Source organism: Oreochromis aureus, linkage group 1, assembly GCF_013358895.1.
Source record: "Oreochromis aureus strain Israel breed Guangdong linkage group 1, ZZ_aureus, whole genome shotgun sequence".
Classification (NCBI taxonomy): Eukaryota; Metazoa; Chordata; class Actinopteri; order Cichliformes; family Cichlidae; genus Oreochromis; species Oreochromis aureus.
The window spans coordinates 4,215,964-4,242,573 of record NC_052942.1 but is presented as its reverse complement, the minus strand read 5'-3'; the positions used below and the strand labels follow the sequence as shown (position 1 = coordinate 4,242,573).

The 26,610-nt window shown below is 42.1% G+C and overlaps 1 protein-coding gene across 4 annotated transcripts in view; it reads left to right on the top strand.

The window, feature by feature from the left end:
* The window catches only part of LOC116323724 (cell migration inducing hyaluronidase 1), a 195,401-nt gene that overhangs the window by 85,179 nt on the left and 83,612 nt on the right, over positions 1-26,610 (top strand). For all 4 annotated transcript variants that reach the window (XM_039622636.1, XM_039622722.1, XM_039622579.1 and 1 more), the window contains exons 7-9: positions 11,317-11,387; positions 11,524-11,619; positions 15,485-15,606. In XM_039622636.1, the coding sequence (XP_039478570.1) occupies positions 11,317-11,387; positions 11,524-11,619; positions 15,485-15,606 (289 nt within the window). The remainder of the gene's footprint in view (positions 1-11,316; positions 11,388-11,523; positions 11,620-15,484; positions 15,607-26,610) is intronic.

The following is a 26,610-nucleotide window of genomic DNA, read 5'->3' as shown; positions in this document are numbered from 1 at the left end:
GATGGTGAAGGAAACTGTACTCACTGACAGCTTGACTTTCTTTGAAATTTCTCTGTAGGACAGACCTACATTTTTAAGTGTTATGATCATCTATTATCAAGCAGTTCCATTGTTAATCGCCTTTGTCTCGCTATTTTTGTAGCAACACACTACTTTCTGCAGTACAATACGCTTCAAGTGATGCTGACGAGCGTATGTTACCACAGTGTATTCCAACACTGCTTTTATGCAGACAGAGGGGGTTGTAAGTAATCCAGAAAAGTTGGAACACCTGTAGGAATTAGTAGCACCAGCTTTCAAGGCTTGATGAACCGCCATTGCTGCAGAACAGCTTTAAATTGTTAACCCATGTTTTGTTCCCTGGAGAAGGTCTTTTTGTATAATTCTGAAATGTATATTATTTTCAGTTTGGGGTAACCTTAACTTTTTTTTTTAAAGCTCATTGGACTTGAACGACATGAATTGCAATAAAAAAAATGGAAAAACTGGGGTGTTCTAAAACGTTTGACTGGTAGTGTATTTAGATTTACATTAAACTAAATGGCTGCGACCATTTTTAGCTGTGTTTCAAGTCTACCTGCTGACAATAGCAAAATATTATTTGTTAAGTTACATTATGGTTTATAAGTAGCATCATGACAAGTTCAGTTCAGTTTGCTATTTGACAAAATGTGCTTTGACTCAAATGTTATGCAGTTATCTAAGATCGGTGGCTGTGCCTCAGGTGGTGGAAGGTGAAAGGTTGTTGATTTTAAAAAACTGAAACAACACATTTAGAATAAAAGTACCACGAGCACCTGGTAAGGACCATGTACTATGAGATACTGTAGGAATTTATACATTCATAAAAAAAATGGAGAAAGTAAAAATGAAGTTGGTTAAAAACAGTTAAAGTAAGACTGGCAGTGTTTAAGAGAGAAGTGCAAATGGCAGTAATAAGTAATATGTAGACTATAAACGTCAGACCTGAAAGGTGTGTTCACCTGTGAAAGAATGAAGAGTTATTATATAGCTTTAAAGAGAACGGTTCTTTATGGTTGAATTAGTCTGAGGGAGAAGGACCTGTGCTTCTTCAGTAGTGTGGAGTGGAGTGGGTGTGTTGTCCATGATAGAAAGGAGTTTGTTCAGTGACCCCTGACCCTCACTGAAAAATGCCTCTAAATTCGGACCACTGATGCTTCCAGCCTTGTGGATTAGTTTTTTGATCCTGCTCCTGCAGAGTAAACAGCACTTACTAACACAGCTCGGTAGAAGATCTCCAACATGATGCTGGACACATTAAAGGATCTGAGTGTCCTTAGAAAGACGTGTCTGCTCATCTCCTTCCTGTACACAGCATCACTGTTGGTCCTCCAGTCCAGTCTGTCATTCAGGTAAAGTGGGCTTGACATACCTACTACAAACACTAAATGTGCATACGTGTGCTTATTAAAAGACACACACTTACATATTATGGAATGCTGTGGAAACTAAGAGCACTGTGTGAACTTAAGTTATGCTGCACCTCACTGTGTTTAGGGGAAAAAATCAGTGTCTATTATGCATGGGAAATGGAAACTGAATCATGAATCACGACTAAATGAGTGTTGAGGTCTCCGATTTTCTAACATTAGTGTTCATACTTGTAAACTGAGACATTTTTCAAACAACACTACTGTGCTCTTCTGTTTTTGAGAAAAAGAAAGGAAAGGTGACTTTGCATAGTAAAATACAGGCTTGTGTGATTGTGCTTTGCACCGTGTTTGTTAGTTGTAATGTCAGCTCCCTTGTTGTGGGCTGAGAGGAGATGTTGGTTAATGTTGGCAGTGCAGGCCCTGTGGTTAGTCTCTGAGCCGTGCAGCGTTATGAAAATGAATGAGAGCCGGGAAACACTGAGAGGGTTTTATAAATGACTTGAGGACAGAGGCACAAGTTAACATTCCTTTGCCAATTTGCACTTTCTTCCACAGTTGTGGATGCTGTGGAGGACGGGCTAAATGGATTGGAGCAGTGTTGAGGCGACAGAGGGATTCCTGCCTAACAACTCTTGTCGCCGGCTCTCCTTACACTATTGCCAAACAGGCAGACACTGGTGTCATCAGGAGAGAGAGGCTGTGTAATTTGTGGTGCACCCAGAGACATTTAAATAAGCTGGAATTTATGAGACTCTGCAATACATTTTCAGTTATGTAATTTGCATATCTTTACTGCAGCTGTCACAGCAGTACTTGTGGCAGCATGCAGAAATACAGCAACACACTTTGTGAATGCTTATTTGCTCCATAAAAATCAATTTAAGTAAATCAGCATGGACAGATGGGCTTTAAGGTAAATTTCTATTTGCAACTTTACATAAATTTGGTTTTGGATCTTCTTTCATCAACTGGTTAAAAATATTATATAATTCCCCAACAGCTTGTATCAGAACAAATGACCAGACATCCTCCAGCTTCTGTCTCCTGAGGGGCACCAGGCAGGGATGCCCACTCTCCCCTTCACTGTTTGCAATTTTTATCGAACCACTAGCAGCAGCAATTAGACAGAATTCAGTAATTAAGGGCATAAAATGCAAGAACGTGGAACATAAAATCAGCCTTTATGCGGATGATGTGTTACTCTTTCTCCAAAATTCACAAACCAATATCTCTGGGGTGATTGAACTGATAAACTCTTTTGCAAGAATATCAGATTACTCAATTAACTGGTCAAAATCTACAGTCCTTCCGATTAATTGCTCCTTCCATAATTCCTCTTCTACTCCACTGCAATCGGGAAATATAAAATATTTAGGTATTAATGTTTCTCCCAAGCTTGCAGATCTAACTAAATTAAACCATATCCCACTTTTAAAGAAAGTAGAAGGTGATCTGGCTAGGTGGAAATATCTACCCATATCACTCATGGGAAGGGTTGCCGCTATAAAAATGATGGTATTACCAAAAATAAATTATTTATTCTCAATGATCCCAACTAAACCGCCGCAAGATTGGTTCAGATCTCTAGATTCATATATGTCCAAATTCCTTTGGAAAAATAAGCCCCACGTATAAGCTTAAAAACACTACAAAAGACCAAGGATAAAGGAGGATTAGAACTACCTAACTTTCAGCACTACTTCTTAGCCAACAGGCTTCAGTTTATCTCAGGATGGCAAAAACATACCCTCTTAGATGAACCTTGGCTAGATGTAGAACAAGCACTTTGCAATAATCTAGAGATTTCAGATCTACCATTTATCAGCTCAAACATCCAATGACATGAATGCTTCAAAAGCATCAACATCAGCTTCTCTCTGACAGCATGGTGGGGAGTTTCTGAAGCTGACTGAGTCTTCATTAATCCCATGCAAACGTACACCTATCTGGAACAACCCTGACATATTACAAAACAATAATATGATAAACTTTTCAGATTGGAGTAGTAAAGGGATCAAATATTTAGAACATATACTAGAAGGAACAGAATTTATTTCATTTGACAGACTAGTTACACAATATGGGATCAACAAGAAAAGATTTTAGAATATCAACAAATTAAATCCATAGTAAAAAGAGATTTAAACCGGGTCAAGTTGAACTACAAACACCACCAAGTGTGGTTCAATTTCTTACTCTTAAAACCCCAAATTACTATCCAAAATATACAGAATGCTTTCTAAAACAGATGAATCAATATCACTTCCTATTGCAAAATGGGAAGCGGATTTATCAGTTAACTTAGACCAAAACTTCTGGTCTCAGATTTGCTTAAAAACTTTTCATCTAATTAGAAATCCCAGTCTTCAATTAATTCAATACAAAATACTACATAGAGTGCACTATACAGGTCATCGGATGTTCAAGATGGGCTTTACGTCTACCAACAACTGCTCACACTGCCAAACCAATTCACCGGACAATTATATCCACGCACTTTGGTTCTGTCCACCAGTTCAGAAGTTTTGGCGTGAGATATGTGAAGACTTATCAAAGTGTCTGAAATGTAACATTCCAACTTCTCCTTTAGTATGTTTGTTGGGCAGCTTAGATAATGTCACTCCGGAAAAGAATATAGCCCATATGGTTTTCACTGCCCTATGCATAGCCAAGAAAACAGTCCTCATGAACTGGAAAAATAAAAATAATCTTAATTCTAACCAATATAGAAATTATCTATTAGATTACATTAGTCTTGATACAGCCTCTGCCACCACATCAGATCAATTGCTCTGGGCTCCTTTGATCAGCTCCATCACCTAGTGGGGGTGGGGGGGTCATAGTTTGGTCCCACCTTCACTGTTGTGATAGGTGTGGGGGTAGGGACAGGCTTAGGGCATCGGGGGGTTCTCCGGGAGCATCTTCCTTGGGGGGCTCAACCCGGGGTAGCGGTCATGGCCAATTAGGGGCTCTGTTGGCTCTTAGGTGACGGTTTCCTCGTGGCTGCATGCAGCAAGGCTAGGGAGGTCTGTGCTGACGGACGGGGTTACTGACCTGGTAGCCTGGCTGCCCCTGGGTGGGTCCGGGATGGGCGTGAGGTTCTGGGGGCACTCCGTCTCTGGGCTGGGGCCCTGGCCAAGCCTCAGGGGCTTGTTGCCGGGGTTGTGGGCGGGTGGGTGTATGGGGGCCCAGGCCTGGCGCAGGGTGCCGCCTGTGCATCGAACCACCTGGGGGGCTCTTCAACTGGTGGGGAGGTTGTCACATCCTGCAGGAGCCTTCCTCTCTTCAGGAACTCTCTCTGCAGGAGGGGAGATACAGGAGAGGTGGAGGAAGAGCTCAGCCTGGGCGTCTATTGTCTTGTGTAGTCTGGAAGATGAGTGGATGATGGGGTGGGTGCAGTTTTCTCTGTGGTGGGGTCGGGTGAGCTGTCCCGGGCTCTGTGGGGCCGGGAGGCGCTGCTCCACTGGGCCCCGGTCTGGATGGGCCTGGGTCCCCTTTCCTGGCGGGTTGCAGAGTATGGGGTGCCTACTGGGGTCAGCGGGGAGCTGACCCCAGGAGGGGTCACTGCCCCTCCCTTCCTTCCCTCCCCATCTCCAGCTGCCTCCTCCTCCCGCTCCACCACAATCACCCACACATGCAGGGCCTTGGGGTAGGGTGTGTGTCACCAGGGTGCAGAGGAGACATCCCCCTCTGTCCCCTTCTGGCTGCCTCTGCCTCAATTTTATCCCACACCTTAGACATTCACATTACTCACACTTTCATTACACATACATATAGGATCTTGGGGGTGGGTATGCTACATGGATTCCAATCACCATCAGGGTGTACGACCTCACCCCTGGCGTCGCTGCCCACCTCTCAATTTTAAATACACGTAGACATTGAGGGCTAGCAGGAGGGGCTATACGCTTACCTGCTGCTCTGGCAGGTAGCTCCATGCCCTCCTGGGTTTTAAATGCACCTTAGAACACACATACATCAACACTACATATGAGCGGGTGGAGGGAGGTTTGGGTCTTCCCACACCCCGTTCTCTGCGACCTGCTGGAGCGGGGGGCTAGGAGGAGGAGTTGGCCGTCCGACTGGGGTCTGGAATGTGGGGCCTCCCTGCTGCTGCGGAGTCGGGGCGGTCTGCTTCTCCCCACCGCAGGGAAAAGGGTAACACCACCTGGGTCTGGGCGCAGGTTCCCCCTCCAGGGGCAAGGCAACTAGACCCGGTTCTTAGAGTACGCTCTCTATGTCTGTCTCCACGTTGGTTGAGTGTGGAGTAATTGCATATGAGAGCATGAGGGTGGGAATAGATGTTTGTATCTGTGTGTGCCTGTATGTCTGTGTCTATATGTCAGGTTGGGTATCAGACCCCACCTCTCTGGGGACATCTCAGGTCCTCCAAGGTTTGAGGCCCATCTCCCCCACCACTTCCCCTGCCGGTGGCAGACGCCCTCAGACATCGGTGCATTGGTGGTTCTTTGTGTCCGGGGGTGGGCGCCCAGGTACCCACCGGCTCACTCCTTGGCGGCTGCTTATCGGGGCCTGGAGCCTGGGGCTCGCTCGGGCCACTTCGGGATGGGGTGCCTCGGCCTCTCGGCCCGGGGCTCGGTCACTCAGGCGCAGCTGGCTGCCGGCGGAGCTCACGGGCACGTCACTGCAACCCCCGGCTTCTGCTCCGCGCTGCTGAGTGACCCCTCATCTGGGACTCTCCTCAGCTCTTTCTGGGATAGTGGCGCGGCTGCCCCTCTGTTGGTCTTCCTTGGTCTCTTGTGTTCTGGGGCCTCTGGATGTCTGGAGTTTTGATCTCCTCCATACCTGCTTCATGCCCTGGAGGACGGGGCAGTGGCCCCCACCCTCTAGCAGATCATTACATGAAGGAACCTTTAAAAAACAAGCGCGTTCATGCTCACAGGTGTACACACGGGTGATCACACACACAAACTACACCCTTTTGAGCTCCTACCTCAAAGCACACTGTGCGCTGTCGATCTCACGTGCTGCACCATAATGTTTAATATTTAGTATTTACTGTCATATTCCCATATATCATTGTGATCTTGTTTATTACTCTTGTCTTCTTCTGCTTGCTTTCTTTTTCTTTCTCAACAGGCGATCCAGGTGATCGATATGTATTTTGTTTTTTTTGTCTGCTTATTCTGTTGGTTTTGTTTTTTGCCCTTTTCCCCGTCCCTCTTCTCAGGTTTTTTTTTTTTCCCTCTTTCTTTCTCCCTTTCTTTTCACCAGTCAAGTCTGTCCCGTATTCAGCAAGTGAAAATAAAATAAACAATAAAGGTGAATCAGATGGACCATTACGGCAAGGCTGGGATGGTCCATTTGGTAAAGTAAATCCGTTGGGCATCTTTCTTCGCCTTTAGACAATAATTCTGATGGCAAAAGAACCAAACGGGACAGGTTAAAAAAGAAAAAAAAAAAAAAAAGGTGTAAATACCAACCCAATTGTTTTCTTAAAAAATGTCCACTTTTAATTTGTCCGAAGTAATTTGACTTTTTAAAAATATACTCCACAGCTTGTGGGGATAGGTTAATTGGATAATCGAAATTGTCACTAGGTGTGAATGTGTGAGTGTGAATGGTTGTCTGTCCCTGTGTGTTGGCCCTGCGACAGACTGGCGACCTGTCCAGGGTGTACCCCGCCTCTCGCCCTATGACAGCTGGGATAGGCTCCAGCGCCCCCCGCGACCCTGAAAAGGATAAGCGGAAGCGAATGGATGGAAAAATATACTCATTTTATATGTATAAAAAGTGCACCGAACAAATGGTACAACCATACTAACAAATGTCTGTGAAGGTTCTCAGTCAAAGCTCCTTAGACATACTAACAAACGAACAATAATTACCCAAATGCCCTCCAGAATTTGTAAGTTTGCTCACTTCCACAGAATTAAACAGGAATTTTCTATTGTAGTTTCATTGAGACAGAATATCAGCAAGAAATCCAGAAAAATACAAAAGTTATAAATTGATTTGGATGTCATTGAGTAAAATAAATATTTGATCCCCTACAACCCAGCCAAACCTCAGGCTCCCACAGGTTGGCTGCATATCACAGATTACTGTTAATCAATTACAGATACTCCTGATCTCAACTTATTAAGTGTATAAAGTACCACCATCCACAAAATCAGTTTCTTCTATTCCAACCTCTACATCACTATGGGCAAGACCAAAGAGCTGTCAAAGGATGTCAGGGGTGAGATTGTAGGTCTGCACAAAACTGGAATGGGCTAAAAGACCAGTGCAACGAGCAACTGCTCGTTTGATTATTTGGAAACTGAAGAAATACAAAAATAAACATCAATTGGCCTCAGCTTGTATGGGGTGAGGTAGGGAGTCATTGTGTTTTTGTTTTTTGGGATTGCCCACAGTAGTTCATCGCCATATGATAACTGTTTTTATTGTATAAATCATTCTGTTCAAGTCAAATAGAAGGATCCTGGGAGAAAAAGTACATGATTTCAAATGGTTAAATAAATAAACAGTGTTTACGAGCTGTTACAGCTCAAATTGCTGAAAAATTTCATGCTGGTTCTTGGTGAAAGGTGTCAGAATGCACAGTTTGTTGGATATGGCATTACATAGCTGCAGACCAGACAAAGTGCCCATGCTCACCTCTGTCCACCACTGAAAACACTAACAATTTGCAAGCGAGCATCAGAACTGGACCGGGTGCATGAGTATCACTTACCTAGGGAACACCCAGCATCAGGATGCACTATAGGAAGAAGGCAAACCAGCGAAGACAGTGTGATGCTTTGGACAATCTTCTACTGGGAAACTTTGGGTCCTGCCCCACCTCCCAACTTATAGGACCTCAAGAGTCTCTATAAACCATCTAAAAAAGTGTCACCTTCTTATTCATCAATGACTGAAGAAAATAAAGACAACCCTAGAGTTCTCTTCAACTGTCGGAGCTCTGTTTACCCAACCATTCCTTTAACGTTCACTAATAATGACTTCATGATTTTCTTCCCAAATACAATTTTAACTATTAGAGAAAAAATTGCTCATAACTATCTAACAGATGGAGCATTACGTACAGCTGCTTTCAATATTATTGATATTTACTTGGTCTTTTTTCCAATTGATCTTTCTGACTTAACTTCAGTAATTAATTCCTCCAAACCATCAATGTGTCTTTCAGACCCCATTCCTACAAGACTGCTCAAAAAAGTCCTGCCATTAATTAGTGCTTTAATCTTAAATATGATCAACCTATCTCTAATAATCGGCTATGTACCACAGGCCTTCAAGCTGGCTGTAGTTAAAACTTTACTCAAAAAACCATCTCTAGACCCAGCAGTCTTAGCTAATTATAGGCCAATCTCCAACCTTCCTTTCATATCAAACATCCTTGAAAGAGTAGTTGTCAAACAGCTAACAGATCATCTGCAGAGGAATGGCTTATTTGAAGAGTTTCAGTCAGGTTTCAGAGCTCATCACAGCACAGAAACAGCTTTAGTGAAGGTTACAAATGATTAGAGAGTCCACCATCAGAGGTCATAACCTCTGATGGTGGACTCTCTGTGCTTCTCCAGGTACACCTTTGTGCAGCGTTCAATACTCCTGACCATAACATTTTATTACAGTGATTAGAGCACGCTGTAGGTATTACCTATACTGCACTGCAGTGGTTTATATCATATCTATCTAATACACTCCAATTTGTTCATGTAAATGGAGAGTCCTCTTCACACACTGAGGTTAATTATAGAGTTCCACAGGGTTCAGTGCTAGGACCAATTCTGTTTACATTATACATGCTTCCCTTAGGCGGTATCATTGGAAGGCGTAGCATATATTTTCACTGCTACTCAGATGATACCCACCTTTATCAATCCATGAAGTCATTAAAACACACCAATTAGTTAAACTGCAGGAATGTCCTAAAGACATAAAGCCCTGGATAACCTCTAATTTTCTGCTTCTAAATTCAGATAAAACTGGTTATTGTTATTGTACGCGACTATGAAAATCTTGGTATCTAACCATATACTTACTTTGGATAGAAAAACCTTGGCCTGCACTAACACCATGAGGGATCTTGGAGTCATTTTTGACCAGGATATGTCCTTCAATGTGCATATTGAACAAATTCTAAAATCTCTAAAATTAGAAACATCCTGTCTCAACATCATATCTCATGGATTTATTCTAGGCTGGACTACTGTGATTCATTATTATCAGGAAGTCCTAAAAACTCCCTGAAAAGCCTTCAGTTAATCCAAAATGCTGCAGCAAGAGTACTGACAGGGACTAGAAAGAGAGAGCAGATTTCTCCTGTTTTGGCTTCCCTTCATTGGCTCCCTGTTAAATCCAGAAACGAATTCAAAATCCTGCTCCTCACATTCAAGGTTTTAAATAATAAGGCGCCATCTTATATTAATGACCTTATAGTACCATATCACCCTATTAGAGCACTTCATTGTCGTACTGCAGGCTTACTTGTTGTTCCTAGAGTATTTTAAAATAGAAAAGGAGGCAGAGCCTTCAGCTTTCAGGCCCCCTTCTATTAAACCAGCTATTACCCTTTTTTCACTCACCGAGTGTTTATACACCACTCTACATTTAATTATGAATTATAATTATCTTCTGGTTCTCTTCTACAGCCTGTCTTTTGTCTTGTTTCCATCCCCTCACCCCCAACCAGTCACGGCAGATGTCCGCCCCTCCCTGAGCCTGGTTTTGCTGGAAGTTTCTTCCTGTTAAAATGAGTTTTTCGTTCTCACTGTCGCCAAAGCACTTGCTCATAGGGGGTCATCTGACTGTTGGGGTTTTCTCTGTATGTATTATTGTGGGGTCTTTACCTTACAGTATAAAACTTCTTAGGGCGACTGTTGTTGTGATTTGGTGCTATATAAATAAATTTCAATTTAATTCTTCTCAGAAAGAGCTCACTGTGCTTAAAGGAAGCAGACAGGACCATGATTGCGTTCTTTATTAATGACCTGTAGTTACAAGAGAGAGATCAACATGTTTTAGTTTCAGAAGTCATTCCCTTGCTGTCACTACTTCTGAGAGAACCTCATCTTGTGAATGCAAATGCAGCAAGTTGAGGTGAGCTATCAGCACAATGGCAGCGTTATTTCAGCAATGTTGGTCTTGTTGAATCTTGAAACAAGATTTGAAAACTTTGAGTTCTGCAACATGGCACATGCTGAACCTGTGAAAAGAAAAATCATTATTGGCAGTTTTTAGTCCAGACAGTTTATGGTCCCTTCAGTATCAGCTCTTACCTAACCAAGCTCAAGTGTGCCTCCAGCTGAGCCTCCAGCTATGCCTCAGCAGTGGCTCCTGTGACTACCTCACGCCCTCCTGCAGGTGAGGCTGCATCACCTCCTGCAGCAGGTGGGCTATAAACAGAGTTTGACTCGCAAGTCCTTGCAACCCAGCTACATTGCACAACTGACAGTAATGCCTTAATTGACATGCACCAATACTCAGAAGAGAAGCCAATTCCACAGGACAAAGACACGTCTTTAGTCCAAAGAAACAAAAAAACCATCATGCACAATAACACAGAGCTGCCCTTTGTTTGCCCCTGGCAGGATATGGTATTGTGAAGGATGTATTCTGGGAACCTCTCACTCTTGCCAGTCACTTTTTATTTTTGACACTTAGAAATATGTCAATCCTTTTCCCATGTGTGTATGTGTGAGAGAGTGTGTGTGTGTGAGATCACTTTTCCGATCACTTTTCACTTGTTATTCTGCTCTTGATGTCCTTTTCTTGTTTTGCTTCTGGCTCAGCTTCATTTCTTATTCATTTCATCTCTCTCTTCTGTTCTGTCTTCTATGCCTCGTGTACATTTTTTCATTCTATTCTCTGACCTTGTTCTACTGCTTTTATCTGTCTGATTTACTACCATTTTCTAGCTTCTTTCTTCATATGCTTTTGTTTTTGTTATCTACAGGCATCCCTGGACCTTTATAGTGGCAAAAGGTGATGTGGCTTCTGTTGTGGAGGACACTGCTGTCTATCAAGGTAGGAATCTTTTTTAAAAAAAACCTAACCCTGCCACTAGCATGATTTTAATGGGATATGACGTGATCAAAGCATTTTTCATCCAGAAAACCCAGCAAGTTTTATGTTACAGCACTAACAGCATTTGTTGTAACAGGGACTAAGGAATCTTCAGAGGCCCGGAGCGCTCGAGTTTTTCAGTCAAGTTTTGGGGAGCATTTCACCGTCACTGTCAGCAGCCAGTGGGTCCAAGGTAACTCTGCTGACACATAGCCACAACAGATCAATGTGTATCATGGAGGTTCCTATTTTCGAAATGTTTCTTTCTGAAAAGAATGGGAGAACAGATACACAGACAAAAGTATGCAGCGCCCCAGTGTCTCTCAAGATGTTAAACACCACTTAGTTTTTATCAGGGACACACTGCCATCCAAAATAAATGCAGCAGAAGTCACCGTTGCTTCTGGATTTAACCACAATGGTACCCAAAGAAACAGGAGGACGCTCAAAAGCACAAGTGAAGCTGAAGCTATAGGGGCAGCCAAAGCAACAGGTTTTACTGGTGCACTAATATGAACATAACTTTTTCCTTTAAAGAGCAGGGCATTCCTGTTTCCAGTGCTCTTTACCTTGCCAGTTATACCATATACATATATATCTCCCAAAACTTGCACTAGTGACCACAAACTTTTGTTACAGTCACCCACAAGGGTAGCCCAAACAGTTCCCATTATTACCAACTAAGCATTAAACTCCCTAAAGTAGTCCATTTTATCAGTTTTTTTGAATAATGAAGTGGTCTGGGGGGCATGAGTTCATATCCCAGATGAGACACCATTTTGCCAAGAACCGTCTCAAAGTTCAGACCAAACAGTTGAGTTTTGAAGAACAGAAATGTATTCCATTAAATTAAACTGACAAAAAATGTACAGTGGTTAAACCTTCAAAAGTGAGAGAATTAAACTCCAAACCTAAATAAACCTTGAATGCTTGAGAAAAAAGAGAGAATGTTAGCTAACGGGTAGTTAGACACACATTCAATGGCAACAAGTTTGTTATTGTTATATAGAGTGGCTTGCAAAAGTATTCGGCCCCCTTGAAGTTTTCCACATTTTGTCACATTACAGCCACAAACATGAATCAATGTTATTGGAATTCCAGGTGAAAGACCAATACAAAGTGGTGCACACGTGAGAAGTGGAACGAAAATCATACATGATTCCAAACATTTTTTACAAATAAATAACTGAAAAGTGGGGTGTGCGTAATTATTCAGCCCCCTGAGTCAATACTTTGTAGAACCACCTTTTGCTGCAATTACAGCTGCCAGTCTTTTAGGGTATGTCTCTACCAGCTTTGCACATCTACAGACTGAAATCCTTGCCCATTCTTCTTTGCAAAACAGCTCCACAACTGCCCTGTGATGGCCTCAGAGGTTGTCTAAGAGAATATTGGGAGCAACAACACCATGAAATCCAAAGAACACAGCAGACAGGTCAGGGATAAAGTTATTGAGAAATTTAAAGCAGGCTTAGGCTACAAAAAGATTTCCCAAGCCTTGAACATCCCACGGAGCACTGTTCAAGCGACCATTCAGAAATGGAAGGAGTATGGCACAACTGTAAACCTACCAAGACAAGGCCGTCCACCTAAACTCACAGGCCGAACAAGGAGAGCGCTGATCAGAAATGCAGCCAAGAGGCCCATGGTGACTCTGGACGAGCTGCAGAGATCTACAGCTCAGGTGGGGAATCTGTCCATAGGACAACTATTAGTCGTGCACTGCACAAAGTTGGCCTTTATGGAAGAGTGGCAAGAAGAAAGCCATTGTTAACAGAAAACCATAAGAAGTCCCGTTTGCAGTTTGCCACAAGCCATGTGGGGGACACAGCAAACATGTGGAAGAAGGTGCTCTGGTCAGATGAGACCAAAATGGAACTTTTTGGCCAAAATCCAAAACGCTATGTGTGGCGGAAAACTAACACTGCACATCACTCTGAACACACCATCCCCACTGTCAAATATGGTGGTGGCAGCATCATGCTCTGGGGGTGCTTCTCTTCAGCAGGGACAGGGAAGCTGGTCAGAGTTGATGGGAAGATGGATGGAGCCAAATACAGGGCAAAACTTGGAAGAAAACCTCTTGGAGTCTGCAAAAGACTTGAGACTGGGGCGGAGGTTCACCTTCCAGCAGGACAACGACCCTAAACAGAAAGCCAGGGCAACAATGGAATGGTTTAAAACAAAACATACCCATGTGTTATAATGGCCCAGTCAAAGTCTAGATCTAAATCCAATCGAGAATCTGTGGCAAGATCTGAAAACTGCTGTTCACAAACGCTGTCCATCTAATCTGACTGAGCTGGAGCTGTTTTGCAAAGAAGAATGGGCAAGGATTTCAGTCTGTAGATGTGCAAAGCTGGTAGAGACATACCCTAAAAGACTGGCAGCTGTAATTGCAGCAAAAGGTGGTTCTACAAAGTATTGACTCAGGGGGCTGAATAATTACGCACACCCCACTTTGCAGTTATTTATTTGTAAAAAATGTTTGGAATCATGTATGATTTTCGTTCCACTTCTCACGTGTACACCACTTTGTATTGGTCTTTCACCTGGAATTCCAATAACATTGATTCATGTTTGTGGCTGTAATGTGACAAAATGTGGAAAACTTCAAGGGGGCCGAATACTTTTGCAAGCCACTGTAGCTACTATCAGCTTACAGTCTGGTCGCTTTGCTAATTAGCTGTTCACCTCATCAACAGGCAGTAACATTTTCTGCTGTCAAAAGCATTTTGTAGGGACAAATATACAAATAAACAGCAGCATTAGCAATAAGATTGGTGGCTAACTCCGCATTTCTAGTTTTAGCTGTCTATTAGTTGCCATTTCTTCTTTTTATCAGTGCATTCACTTTCTTTTATCGTAAGCTATGCCCGCTCAAGCCAGTACTCAAACTGCACCTTCCTGCATGGAACAGGCTGTGTTCTGAAGAAGATGCTGGTAGAAATATTGATAATCGGCTTCTAATGGAGGTTTATTGATGTTTACCAAAAAATCCCCACCTGCTTGGAGTATAGACTCAGTACCCCGACTCAAACCTCTGTCGCTGCAACATCGGTGTTACAGAGGAATGTAGTCAGTAAATTGTGTTCCATCAAACACAGTGCAGCAAAGTGTTGCTGGTGTAGACTATATTTGCTGTGTCAATAAGCTATGTTAATGCCTCATCAGTGCTACATCTTTTCAGTGGGAAAACAATATTTGTGCTATCTAATGTCTCTCCAGTCAGATGGTGCAGACAAAGGCATTTGTGAAACAGAGGTATGTGACATTATCCCGAGGTCTTGCTCAGGAAAAAGCTACATTAAATCTGTGTGGGTAGCGCTAAGCAACAGAGAAACAATCGTAACTTTAAGAAGAGGGAGGAACATAGGAGTTAAGAAGGACACTAGTGAGCACACTGCACGGCAGCACCTGCAGAATATGGTGGTTCTTCAGCTGTTGCCAGAGAAATCCTGGGGATCCCCACGCCGCTTTGTTTTGACTTAAAGCAGCAAATATTTTTAACATTCACACACCAATGAATGCACTGGAGAGCAACATGGGGTTAGTATCGTGCCCAAGGATATTTGGTATGTAGAACGGAGCAGCCAGGGATCGAACCACCAACCTTCTGATTAGTAGGTGACCTGTTCTAACACCTGAGCTACACCATGCACCAAAACTTGTGTTTTAGCTTTTCTGTTCTTAATCATATGATCTGATCTGATACAAATATCAGTCTGGGTGGAGTTCTTTTTTCTCCTCGTCTTTCCTCATATTGTGTATTTCCATTGTTCTACCTCTCCGACCTGTCTTCCCATGTGATGTTTGTGTAATGCATGTACGCTCAGAAGGGTAAGATGGCGCTGGTTGCCGGCAGCCTTAACCCAATTTCTTTCAGGATCAGTAAAGTATTATCAATCAATCAGTATATCGTTATGTCAGCACAGCTCTCCAGTATTTCATTTGGGCACCAGGTATTCTGTCTGAGCAGTAATTGATTGGTGATATCATCACCACATCATCTTCCCACCAATATAGAAGTGTGTGTTTGTGTTTCTTTGTGTCTACAGAGGCAGAGTGGTCAAATTGGTTTGACAGGGATGATGAAAGGGGATCTGGAGACTGGGAGAAATTGTCTGATCTGCATAAGGCCTATCCAGACCACCTATGTAACAGCCCGTTGGACATTCAGGTAAAGATATTCTTAGAGAACAACATGACCTAACTTACAATAAGGGACACTTTCATTAGGAATTAAGACAATGCAACAAAACAATAATATGCTCAAGAAAAACAGGAATCTGTCACGATGAGTTGTGTGGCTGTCAGTGGCTGGACCCACGTGCAGGACTCGGAGACAAAACATTAACTTAAACGGCAGCTTTATTGCTCGTGTGACACGCTTGGCAATACATAAACAACAACTTAACCCAACTAGACTGCAGATGCATATGACTTTAACCTGAAGGTAGACGACAATGAATACACACACAACAAACGTGGAGGACGCAACAACTGGCAGGGAAAAACACAGGGCTTAAATACATACTGAGGTAATTAGGGAATGTGAAACAGGAGGAGAGCACAGCTGGGACTCATCAGACATGACAAGACAAGGGGAGGCAAAACTCAACACACTGACATAGTACACAGACTTTCAAAGTAAAACAGGAAACTGAACAGAAGTAACACTGAACCACAACCTAAGAACTAGAACACAAGAAATGCCAAGGAACTAGGGAGCTAGGAATACTAGCGACAGAAATCAAAACACATCATGAAATCAAGGAAAACTAATACAAACAGAAAAACACTGAGTCCACAGACTCAGGACCGTAACAGAATCTAAATGAAATGAGTTTATCTTTCACAGAAAATACTAAGAAATGAATTCACTGTGTATTTTATAATCCAACGTTGGTTCCTAAAAGTTTAAGGTAAAAGGTTACTATTATCCCTAATTAAAAGTTCTCACTATTAATGTGTTAATGAGTCCATCCTTGCATCTATGCTTGGATGTATGCGTTAATGTTACCTTGCTGAACTTTACTGCAATGCATCTGGAAAGTATTCACTTGTTCCACAATTTTTCATGTTAAAACCTCCAAAGTGGATTAAAATAATATTTCATGTCAAAATTCTACATATAATATGTGACATAATAAACCACTGGTGATCGGTTGTAGCCATCTGATCATCTGTCAGATGTCTGCAAAGTGACTGGAGTCCACCTGTGGTCAGTTCAGTTGGTTGGCCATGATTTAGAAAGGCACTCACAAAAGTTAAACTTTTTGGAAGGTTTGATTGCTTCTAGTCACTGAACAAACTGCTCTCCATCATGGACAACCATTCAAACCTGCTCCACACCACACTTCTAAAGCAGCACAGCGGCTTCTCCCTCAGACTGATTCAACCGTGCTGCCGTAGAGAATCCCTCAGGAAATCATTCCTACCATTGTCTGTAAAGCTGTATAATAACTCTTTATTCTGTGACAGGTGAACACACCTGTCAGGCAGAAGATCCTAAACATATTCTTATATTATAACTTCATGCAGCTGTTTTTCTTACATTTATTGTGTACACATTATTCATTAATGCAATTTACCCTTCTTTCTTACACAATCACAGTCTTACTTTTACTGTTTTAACCAAATTCAATTTTACTTTCTTAGTTTTTTATCACAGTTGTAAATTTATAAATTCCTGCACTTTCTCATAGTATAAGCCCTTACTGGGCACCTGTGCCACACATTTTACTGTGTTGTTTATTGTTGTGTATTTTAGGCTGTACTATTTTTACCCTTTATCATGCTGCTGTAACACAGTAATTTCCTCTGTGGAAAAAATGATCTATCTACCTACCGAGCTACGCTTGCAACACCTCACCTAGGAAGCACCCAGGAGGCATACTTGCCATTCTCCATACTTGTCTTGTCTATTACTGAGTCTCAGAAAAAGAATGGTTCAAAGAATGGAGGATATAACAAATTCACTCTCCAAGCCACAGAGATCGGACCTGCTGATGTTGGCAGTATTAACTTCTGTAGCAACTAGAAAACCCACTGGTCAGAAACTCTAAATCTTTAATACTACACCAAATAAGTTTCAGTAAGGTTTGAGCGCCTTGTCTGTAAATGTTACACTAAGTGAGAAGATGTTCCTTTCCAGAAAAATGCAAAGACTGAACACTGGAGAAACAGTTTGGGTTTCTCTTCAAGTAGTTCAGAAGCTGGAACTTTAAGTGACATTCAAACATTTACAAAGAGTCCATCATCTTGTTGGACCAGATGAAGATTACATAGCTGATGTCAGAGAAATTAGAATGAGACGACACACTTTCACAAACACACAAAAGTGGAAGTCTAAAAAAGGTCCGTAATGTCAAACTCACACAAAGAGCCAGTCATAACACCCAGCTGTGCAAGTATCACACCAATCATATTAAGGCATATTATGTGGTTATTATTGAAAATCACTGGTCTGCCTTCACATGCATACTTGAGTGACATCCCATTCTTAATCCATAGAGATTAACATTATATCTGCACATAAAGCTTTAACAGCTTCAACTCTTCTGCGAGGCTTTCCACAAGGTCTAGGAGTTCAATTCAATTCAATTCAATTTTATTTATATAGCGCCAAATCACAACAAAAGTCGCCTCAAGGCGCTTTATATTGTACAGTAGATAGCACAATAATAAATACAGAGAAAAACCCAACAATCATATGACCCCTATGAGCAAGCACTTTGGCGACAGTGGGAAGGAAAAACTCCCTTTAACAGGAAGAAACCTCCGGCAGAACCAGGCTCAGGGAGGGCAGGGCCATCTGCTGCGACCGGTTGGGGTGAAAGAAAAAAACAGGATAAAGACATGCTGTGGAAGAGACAGAGATTAATAACAGATATGATTCGATGCAGAGAGGTCTATTAACACATAGTGAGTGAGAAAGGTGACTGGAAGGAAAAACTCAATGCATCATGGGAATCCCCGGCAGCCTCGTCTATTGCAGCATAACTAAGGGAGGATTCAGGGTCACCTGGTCCAGCCCTAACTATATGCTTTAGCAAAAGGAAAGTTTTAAGCCTAATCTTGAAAGTAGAGATAGTGTCTGTCTCCCGAATCCAAACTGGAAGCTGGTTCCACAGAAGAGGGGCCTGAAAACTGAAGGCTCTGCCTCCCATTCTACTTTTAAATACTCTAGGAACAACAAGTAAGCCTGCAGAGCGAGGCGAAGTGCTCTAATAGGGTGATATGGTACGACAAGGTCATTAAGATAAGATGGGGCCTGATTATTTAAGACCTTGTATGTGAGGAGCAGGATTTTGAATTCAATTCTGGATTTAACAGGAAGCCAATGAAGGAAGCCAAAACAGGAGAAATATGCTCTCTTTTCTAGTCCCTGTCAGTACCCTTGCTGCAGCATTTTGGATCAGCTGAAGGCTTTTCAGTGAGTTTTAGGACATCCTGATAATAAAGAATTACAGTAGTCCAGCCTGGAAGTAATAAATGCATGAACTAGTTTTTCAGCATCACTCTGAGACAGGATATTTCTAATTTTAGAGATGTTGCGCAAATGGAAGAAAGCAGTCTTACATATTTGTTTAATATGTGCGTTGAAGGACATGTCCTGGTCAAAAATGACTCAAGGTTCCTCACAGCATCACTGGAGGCCAAGGTAATGCCATCCAGAGTAAGAATCTGCTTAGATACCATATTTCTAAGATTTTCAGGGCCGAGTACAATAACCTCAGTTTTATCTGAATTAAGAAGCAGAAAGTTAGCGGCCATCCAGGTCTTTATGTCTTTAAGACATTCCTGCAGTTTAACTAATTGGTGTGTGTTACCTGGCTTCATGGATAGATAGAGCTGCGTGTCATCTGCATAGCACTGAAAATTTATGCTATGTCTTCTAATGATGCTGCCTAAGGGAAGCATGTATAATGTAAATAGAATTGGTCCTAGCACTGAACCCTGTGGAACACCATAATTGACCTTAGTGTGTGAAGAGGACTCTCCATTTACTTGAACAAATTGGAGTCTATTAGATAGATATGATACAAACCACTGCAGTGCAGTACCTGTAATACCTACAGCATGTTCTAATCGCTCTAATAGGATATTATGGTCAACAGTATCGAACGCAGCACTGAGGTCTAGCAGGACAAGCACAGAGATGAGTCCACTGTCAGAGGCCATAAGAAGATCATTTGTAACCTTCACTAAAGCTGTTTCTGTGCTGTGATGAGCTCTGAAACCTGACTGAAATGCTTCAAATAAGCCATTCCTCTGCAGATGATCTGTTAGCTGTTTGACAACTACTCTTTCAAGGATGTTTGATATGAAAGGAAGGTTGGAGATTGGCCTATAATTAGCTAAGACAGCTGGGTCTAGAGATGGCTTTTTAAGTAAAGGTTTAACTACAGCCACCTTGAAGGCCTGTGGTACATAGCCGATTATTAGAGATAGGTTGATCATATTTAAGATCGAAGAATTAATTAATGGCAGGACTTCTTTGAGCAGTTTTGTAGGAATGGGGTCTAAAAGACACGTTGATGGTTTGGAGGAAGTAATTATTGAAGTTAACTCAGAAAGATCAATTGGAGAAAAAGAGTTTAACTTAACATCGATGGTACTAAAAGTAGCTGTAGATAATATTACATCTGTGGGATGATTATTGGTAATTTTTCTCTAATGATAAAAATTTTATTTGTGAAGAAGTTCATGAAGTTATTACTAGTTAACGTTAAAGGGATTGTTGGCTCAGTAGAGCTCTGACTGTTTGTCAGCCTGGCTACAGTGCTGAAGAGAAACCTGGGGTTGTTCTTATTTTCTTCAATCAGTGACGAATAGTAAGATGTTCTGGCTTTGCGGAGGGCTTTCTTATAAAGTAGCAAACTATTTCTCCAGGCTAAATGATGATCCTCTAAATTTGTGACACGCCATTTCCTCTCCAGCTTACGAGTTATCTGCTTTAGGCTACGTGTTTGAGAATTATACCACGGAGTCAGGTACTTGATTTGAGGCCTTAGTTTTCACAGGGAGCTACAGTATCCAGAGTCGTGCGTAGTGAGGAGGTAAAATTATTAACAAGATGATCGACCTCTGTTGGAGTAGCGTTCAGATAGCTGCTCTGCTCTATGTTGGTACAGGGCATTGAAGATGATAACAGTGGGTGGATTATATTCTTAAACTTAGTTACAGCACTTTCAGAAAGACATCTACTTTGATAAAGTCTACTCTCCGCTGCTGTGTAATCAATTATTGTAAATGTAAATGTTATCAGGAAATGATCAGACAGCAGAGGGTTTTCAGGAAACACTGTTAAATGTGCAGTTTCTATGCCATATGTTAAAACAAGATCTAGAGTGTGATTAAAGTGGTGGGTGGGTTCTTTTACATTTTGAGAGAAGCCAATTGAGTCTAATAACAGATTAAATGCGATGTTGAGGCTGTCATTTTTAGCATCTACATGGATGTTAAAATCACCCACAATAATTATTTTATCTGAGCTGAGCACTAAATCAGATAAAAAGTCTGAGAAATCAGAGAGAAACTCTGTGTAAGGCCCAGGTGGACGATAGATGATAACAAGTAAGACTGGTTTCTGAGTTTTACAGCTGGGGTGGACAAGGCTAAGCATCAGGCTTTCAAATGAATTAACCTCTTAAGCTCCAACGCCCCCTGATACGGGGGCAAAAGGCAGGAGATCAGGTAGGCTTGGGGCTTAAGAGGTTAAAAGTCTGTCTTGGTCTTTCGTTAATTGATAGACTGATGTGAAAAATTGCTGCCACACCGCCCCCTCGGCCTGTGCTTCGGGATTTCTGGTAGTTAGAATGACTCGGGGGTGTTGATTCATTTAAACTAACATACTCATCCTGCTGCAACCAGGTTTCTGTAAGGCAGAGTAAATCGATTTGTTGATCAATTATTAAGTCATGTACTAACAGAGACTTGGAGGAGAGAGACCTAATATTTAATAATCCACATTTCACTGTTTTACTCTTTGGTTCAGATGTGGATACTGTATTGTTCTTTCTTTGTGATTTTTATGTTTAAGTTGTTTGTTGCTGGTTTTGGTTTGTTTTTTTGTCTTTTGGGAGCTGACACAGTCTCAATGGAGATGGGTTTTGGGGGGTAGCAGGAGGAGAGAAGCTGCAGAGAGGCGTGTAAGACTGCAACTCTGCTTCCTGGTCCCAACTCTGGATAGTCATATTTTGGGGGTTTAATAAATTTGTCCATATTTCTAGAAATGAGAGCTGCTCCATCCAAAGTGGGATGGATGCCGTCTCTCCTAACAAGACCAGGTTTCCTCCAGAAGGTTTGCCAATTATCTATGAAGCCCACATCGTTTCTGGGACACCACTCAGACAGCCAGCAATTTAAGGAGAACATGCGGCTAAACATGTCACTCCTGGTCTGATTGGGAGGGACCAGAGAAAACTACAGAGTCCGACATTGTTTTGGCAAAGTTACACACCGATTCAATATTGATTTTAGTGACCTCCGATTGGCGTAACGGGTGTCATTACTGCCGACGTGAATTATGATCTTACTGTATTTACGTTTACCCTTAGCCAGCAGTTTTAAATTTCCTTCAATGTCGCCTGCTCTGGCCCCTGGAAGACAATTGACTATGGTTGCCGGTGTCTCTAGCGTCACATGTCTGAGAACAGAATCACCAATTACCAGAGTTTGACCCCGGCGGTGTGTCGCCGAGTGGGGAAAAACGGTTAGACACATGAACAGGTTGGTGGTGTACCTGGGGCTTCAGTTTAAGACTATGCTTCCTCCTCACCGTCACCCAGCCGCCTCTTTCCCCAGCTGCTTGGGGTCTGCCGGGGAACAGCTAGCGGGGCCTCACGCTATCTTCGGCTGCACCAGCTACAGGGGCCTGGCTAGCTACGGGTGAATGAAGGGTGCGGCCGAGTCTCCAATTCGGTAATCCTGGCCTCCAGAGCTGCAAATATGCTACATTTGTTACAGGTATCATTACTGCTAAAGGAGGCCGAGGAGTAACTAAACATCTGACACAATGAGCAGGAAAGTGCAGGAGGGACAGGTGAAGTAGCCATGGTGCTAACGAGTCGGCTACGAGCTAAGCTAAGCTAGCGAAACAGTAAAGAGACAGTGAGTGAATACTTTGGCTATAAATTAGGTAGTGAGTACACAGAAAGGGTGATTCAGATGAAGCACGTTAAGATTATACTATGAAAAAGGGATGTATCAAAAGATTTAAATTAAATTGCTAAGTAGAAAAGCTACTCAGAAACACCACTGTGTTTGAGCAGGAACAGGAAGTGATACTCTACCACAAAGCGAGCGAACACCAAGTGACAGCGCCACCAAGAGTCAGGGATGATTGTAGTTGGGGAATTTTCAATCATTCTTCCAAAAGTGCATTTGTGAGGTCAGACTGATGTTGGTCTGGCTCACAGTCACCGTTAATTCATCCCAATGCTCTTGATTCTGAACTGAGCTCAGCCAGGTAAAGAAATCCCCAAAATCAGATTCTGTTGGATGTGGTGTTTTTTCATGTCCACATGAAGACAATCAACTTTCTGGGCCATCCAAATGTGTTCTATCAGGTCGAGGTCAGAACTTTGTGCAGGCCAGTCAAGGTCTTCCACACCAAACTCACTCATCCATGTATTTATGGACCTTGCTTTTTACACTGGTATCCGGTCATGTTGGAACAGGAAGAGGCCATCCCTAAAACTGTTCCCACAAATTTGGGAGCATGAAATTGGCCAAAATGTCTTGTTACGCTAAATCGTTTAGAGTTCCTTTCATTGGATCTACGTTTGGATGTCTGTAGCTACTGACTCTGCAGAAAGTTGGTGACCTCTTTGCACTATGCACCTCAGCATCCGCTGACTCCACTCTGTGATTTTACGGGTTCTACCACTTTGTTTCTGAGTTGCTGTTCTTCCTAATTGATTCCATTCCATTAACAACTGACTATTACCTAGGGAGGACATTCCAGAAAAATTTAGGAAAACCTGAATTCAGTTTATAGTGTAACTGTCTATTTCATTAAATGTGCTTAGCTGTTTAACATTAATGTATACGTTTGCCCATTGTGTACATGAGTATTGTTAAAAAACAACATTAATGTGCAAAGACTTCACTGATTTGATTTAATGAATATCTTCCACATAACCAAGTTATACTTAGATCGTAGTTCTACAAGAAAGAAAATGAACTTGACAAGTGAAAAGAAAAAAGGAATAACAGTCACAGGAGTGACAGTTTCTTAATTGTTGAGGAGTCCTTGAGAGGAATCAGTCCTGTTAATCATACACTGCCAGTGGTGCCATGGTGAATCACCTTTAAACAAATACTAGGCTGAGCTATCACAAAGCAGCTTTTATTTAGTTGTCTGGTAATAGTTTGTGATTTGTTTAGCCTTTTAGTTTGAATTAGGGATGGTCTTTAATTGCATTGCTCATGGCTCTAAAACTGGAGCAAAGAGCTGGCCACAGGAAACAGAATGAAACAAACAAATGTGCTGTCCTATTCTGCAGTTTTTAAATTCCCTAATAAGTGTAGAAATCTCCGTGCAACCTTCATAAATTTTGTACAGTCAGGTTGCTGTTGATATAATTCCACCAATAATACTAGATCACGACTGCCTGAAAGTGCATTTTATGCATCTCGTTGTAACCATCTTCCTCTTTCACGTTTACAAGGTCACAAGCTTAGAACTGTCACTGAACAGTCGATTTTCTTTAATAGAAGTAATTCTGCTTATATATTGGTTCATTGTCAGCTTGTACTAGGCTTTAGATGATTTACAGTAACCCTGACATTATCTTGTACCATATCTTGATCTTCTTCTTCTTTTAGCTTCTCCCTTTAGGGGACACCACAGCATATCATCAGCATCTGTCTCATCCAGTCCCTGACATTCTCTGTCATGCCAACCCTCTTCATCCCCTCCTTCACTACAACGATTAAACTTCTCTGAAGTGTTCCTCTTTTCTTGCTGCCTGGCAGCTCCATCTTCAATGTCCTTTGCCCATTATGTCCACTATCCCGCTGCAAAAGTCCAAACCATCACAGTCTTGTCTCTAACTTTGTCTCCAAACCGCTGAATTTGAGCTGTCCCTCTTGCTTTTAATCTTGTCGATCCTGGTCACTCTCAAAGGAATTGTTTGCAAATTCAAGTCTGCCACCACCAGCTCAGTCTCCAGTCTTGTTGTCAGTGCTACTGTCTCCAAACCAGACATCATAGCAAGGCTACCATCTTTCACTCTTGCTGCTATCCGTCTGTCACAAATCACCCCTGACACTCATCTCGACCCACTCCACCCTCCCTGCACTCTTGTGCACAGTCCATTGCTTTGGATGGTTGAGCCCATATATTTAAACTCATCTACCTTCACTACCTCTTACTCCTTGCATGTCCACTGTTACACCTCACTCTCTCATTCACACACACACATGTATCTGTCTCGCTTCTGCTGAGTTTCATTCCTCTTCTCCCTAGAGCATATCTCAACCTCTCCACTTGCTCCCTAGTCTCACTACACATCACAATATCATCTGCAAACACTGCAACCTATGGAGACTCCAGCCTGACCTCATCTGTCAGCCTCTCCATCAGTATTGCAAACAGGAAGGGGATCGCAGCTGATCCCTGATATGATCCCATCCCCACCTTGAAGCCATCTGTCACTCATTTTGCACGCCTTACAAGTGTCTCACTGTCCTGCACCACCCTCACATACTTCTCTGCCACTTCTGACTCCCTTATGCAGTACAAAAGTTTCTCTTTTAGCACAATACCATATGCTTTCTCTCGATCCACAAGACACAGTGCAACTCCTTTAACTCCTTCTGACCTCCTCTACACTTCTGCATCAGCACACTCAAAGTAAACGTCATGTCTAGTAGTAGTAATAGCCTGAAGCCATACTGCTGCTTGCTGATCTTTACATGTATCCTTAACCTAGCTTTAGTAGCATATAATATTAAAAACTGACTAACTGTAATATCTATCTATCTATCTATCTATCTATCTATCTATCTATCTATCTATCTATCTATCTATCTATCTATCTATCTATCTATCTATCTATCTATCTATCTATCTATCTATCTATCTATCTATCTATCTATCTATATGCATATATATATATATATATATATATATATATATATATATATATATATATATATATATATATATATATATATATATATATATATATATATATATATATATATATATATATATATATGTCCTGGGTCCTTGGGCAAGACACTTCACCCGTTGCCTACTGGTGGTGGCCAGAGGGCCCGGTGGCGCCAGTGTTCGGCAGCCTCGCCTCTGTCAGTGCGCCCCAGGGTGGCTGTGGCTACATGTAGCTTGCCATCACCAGTGTGTGAATGTGTGCGTGAATGGGTGGATGACTGGATGTGTAAAGCGCTTTGGGGTCCTTAGGGACTAGTAAAGCGCTATACAAATACAGGCCATTTACCATTTACCATCTAAAGTCAAGTTAAAAGTGTCTCAGTGAAGAGTCACTACACTGGGGTCAGCTGAGGCTGCTCCTGTGAGCAGTTGTCTTTGGCCAGTTGGATGAACAGATCTGTCCTCAGTCAAACATGCCTGTAACATGAGTGAACTGCTGGGACATGTCACAGCCACATCCAGCATGGAATCATGAAGTAGCAGCTGTTCCATGTGATGCCAGGCCTGTAGTTCTGGCACGCTGCTTCCGACACCCATACCACCAGTTCCCTTAGAATATGTCTCTTCTGTTCCTTTGCTGAACTGAACATGTTCTTCAAAAAAAATCCCTTTCTTAGTTTTAGGTTTTCTGGCTTTTTTTTTCTTATAAGGGCTTTAAATTATGAAGATTTAGAGAGCTCGCGTGCCTGTGACAACTCTGAACAGGTTCACTGGAAAAAATGACAAAGTCTGTTTTCCTAAGTTTGCCGTTCTCATTCTAAAAATTCAGACAGCGGGATATCTAGGTTTAGCAGCCAAGTGGTGTTCTTCCAGTATGTTATGTAATTTGGGTCAAATTTGTTTTGGATTATCTGACACATCCTGAAGGTATGTGAAGAGGCTCAGTGCCAGATGCTAAATGTCTATACTTTCCTTTTGCTTTGGCTTTCACTTTAGTGGTCACAGTACAGTTTGCTGAGTTTAAGAGGTCACAGTTTTATTATTGCCCCTGTTGGA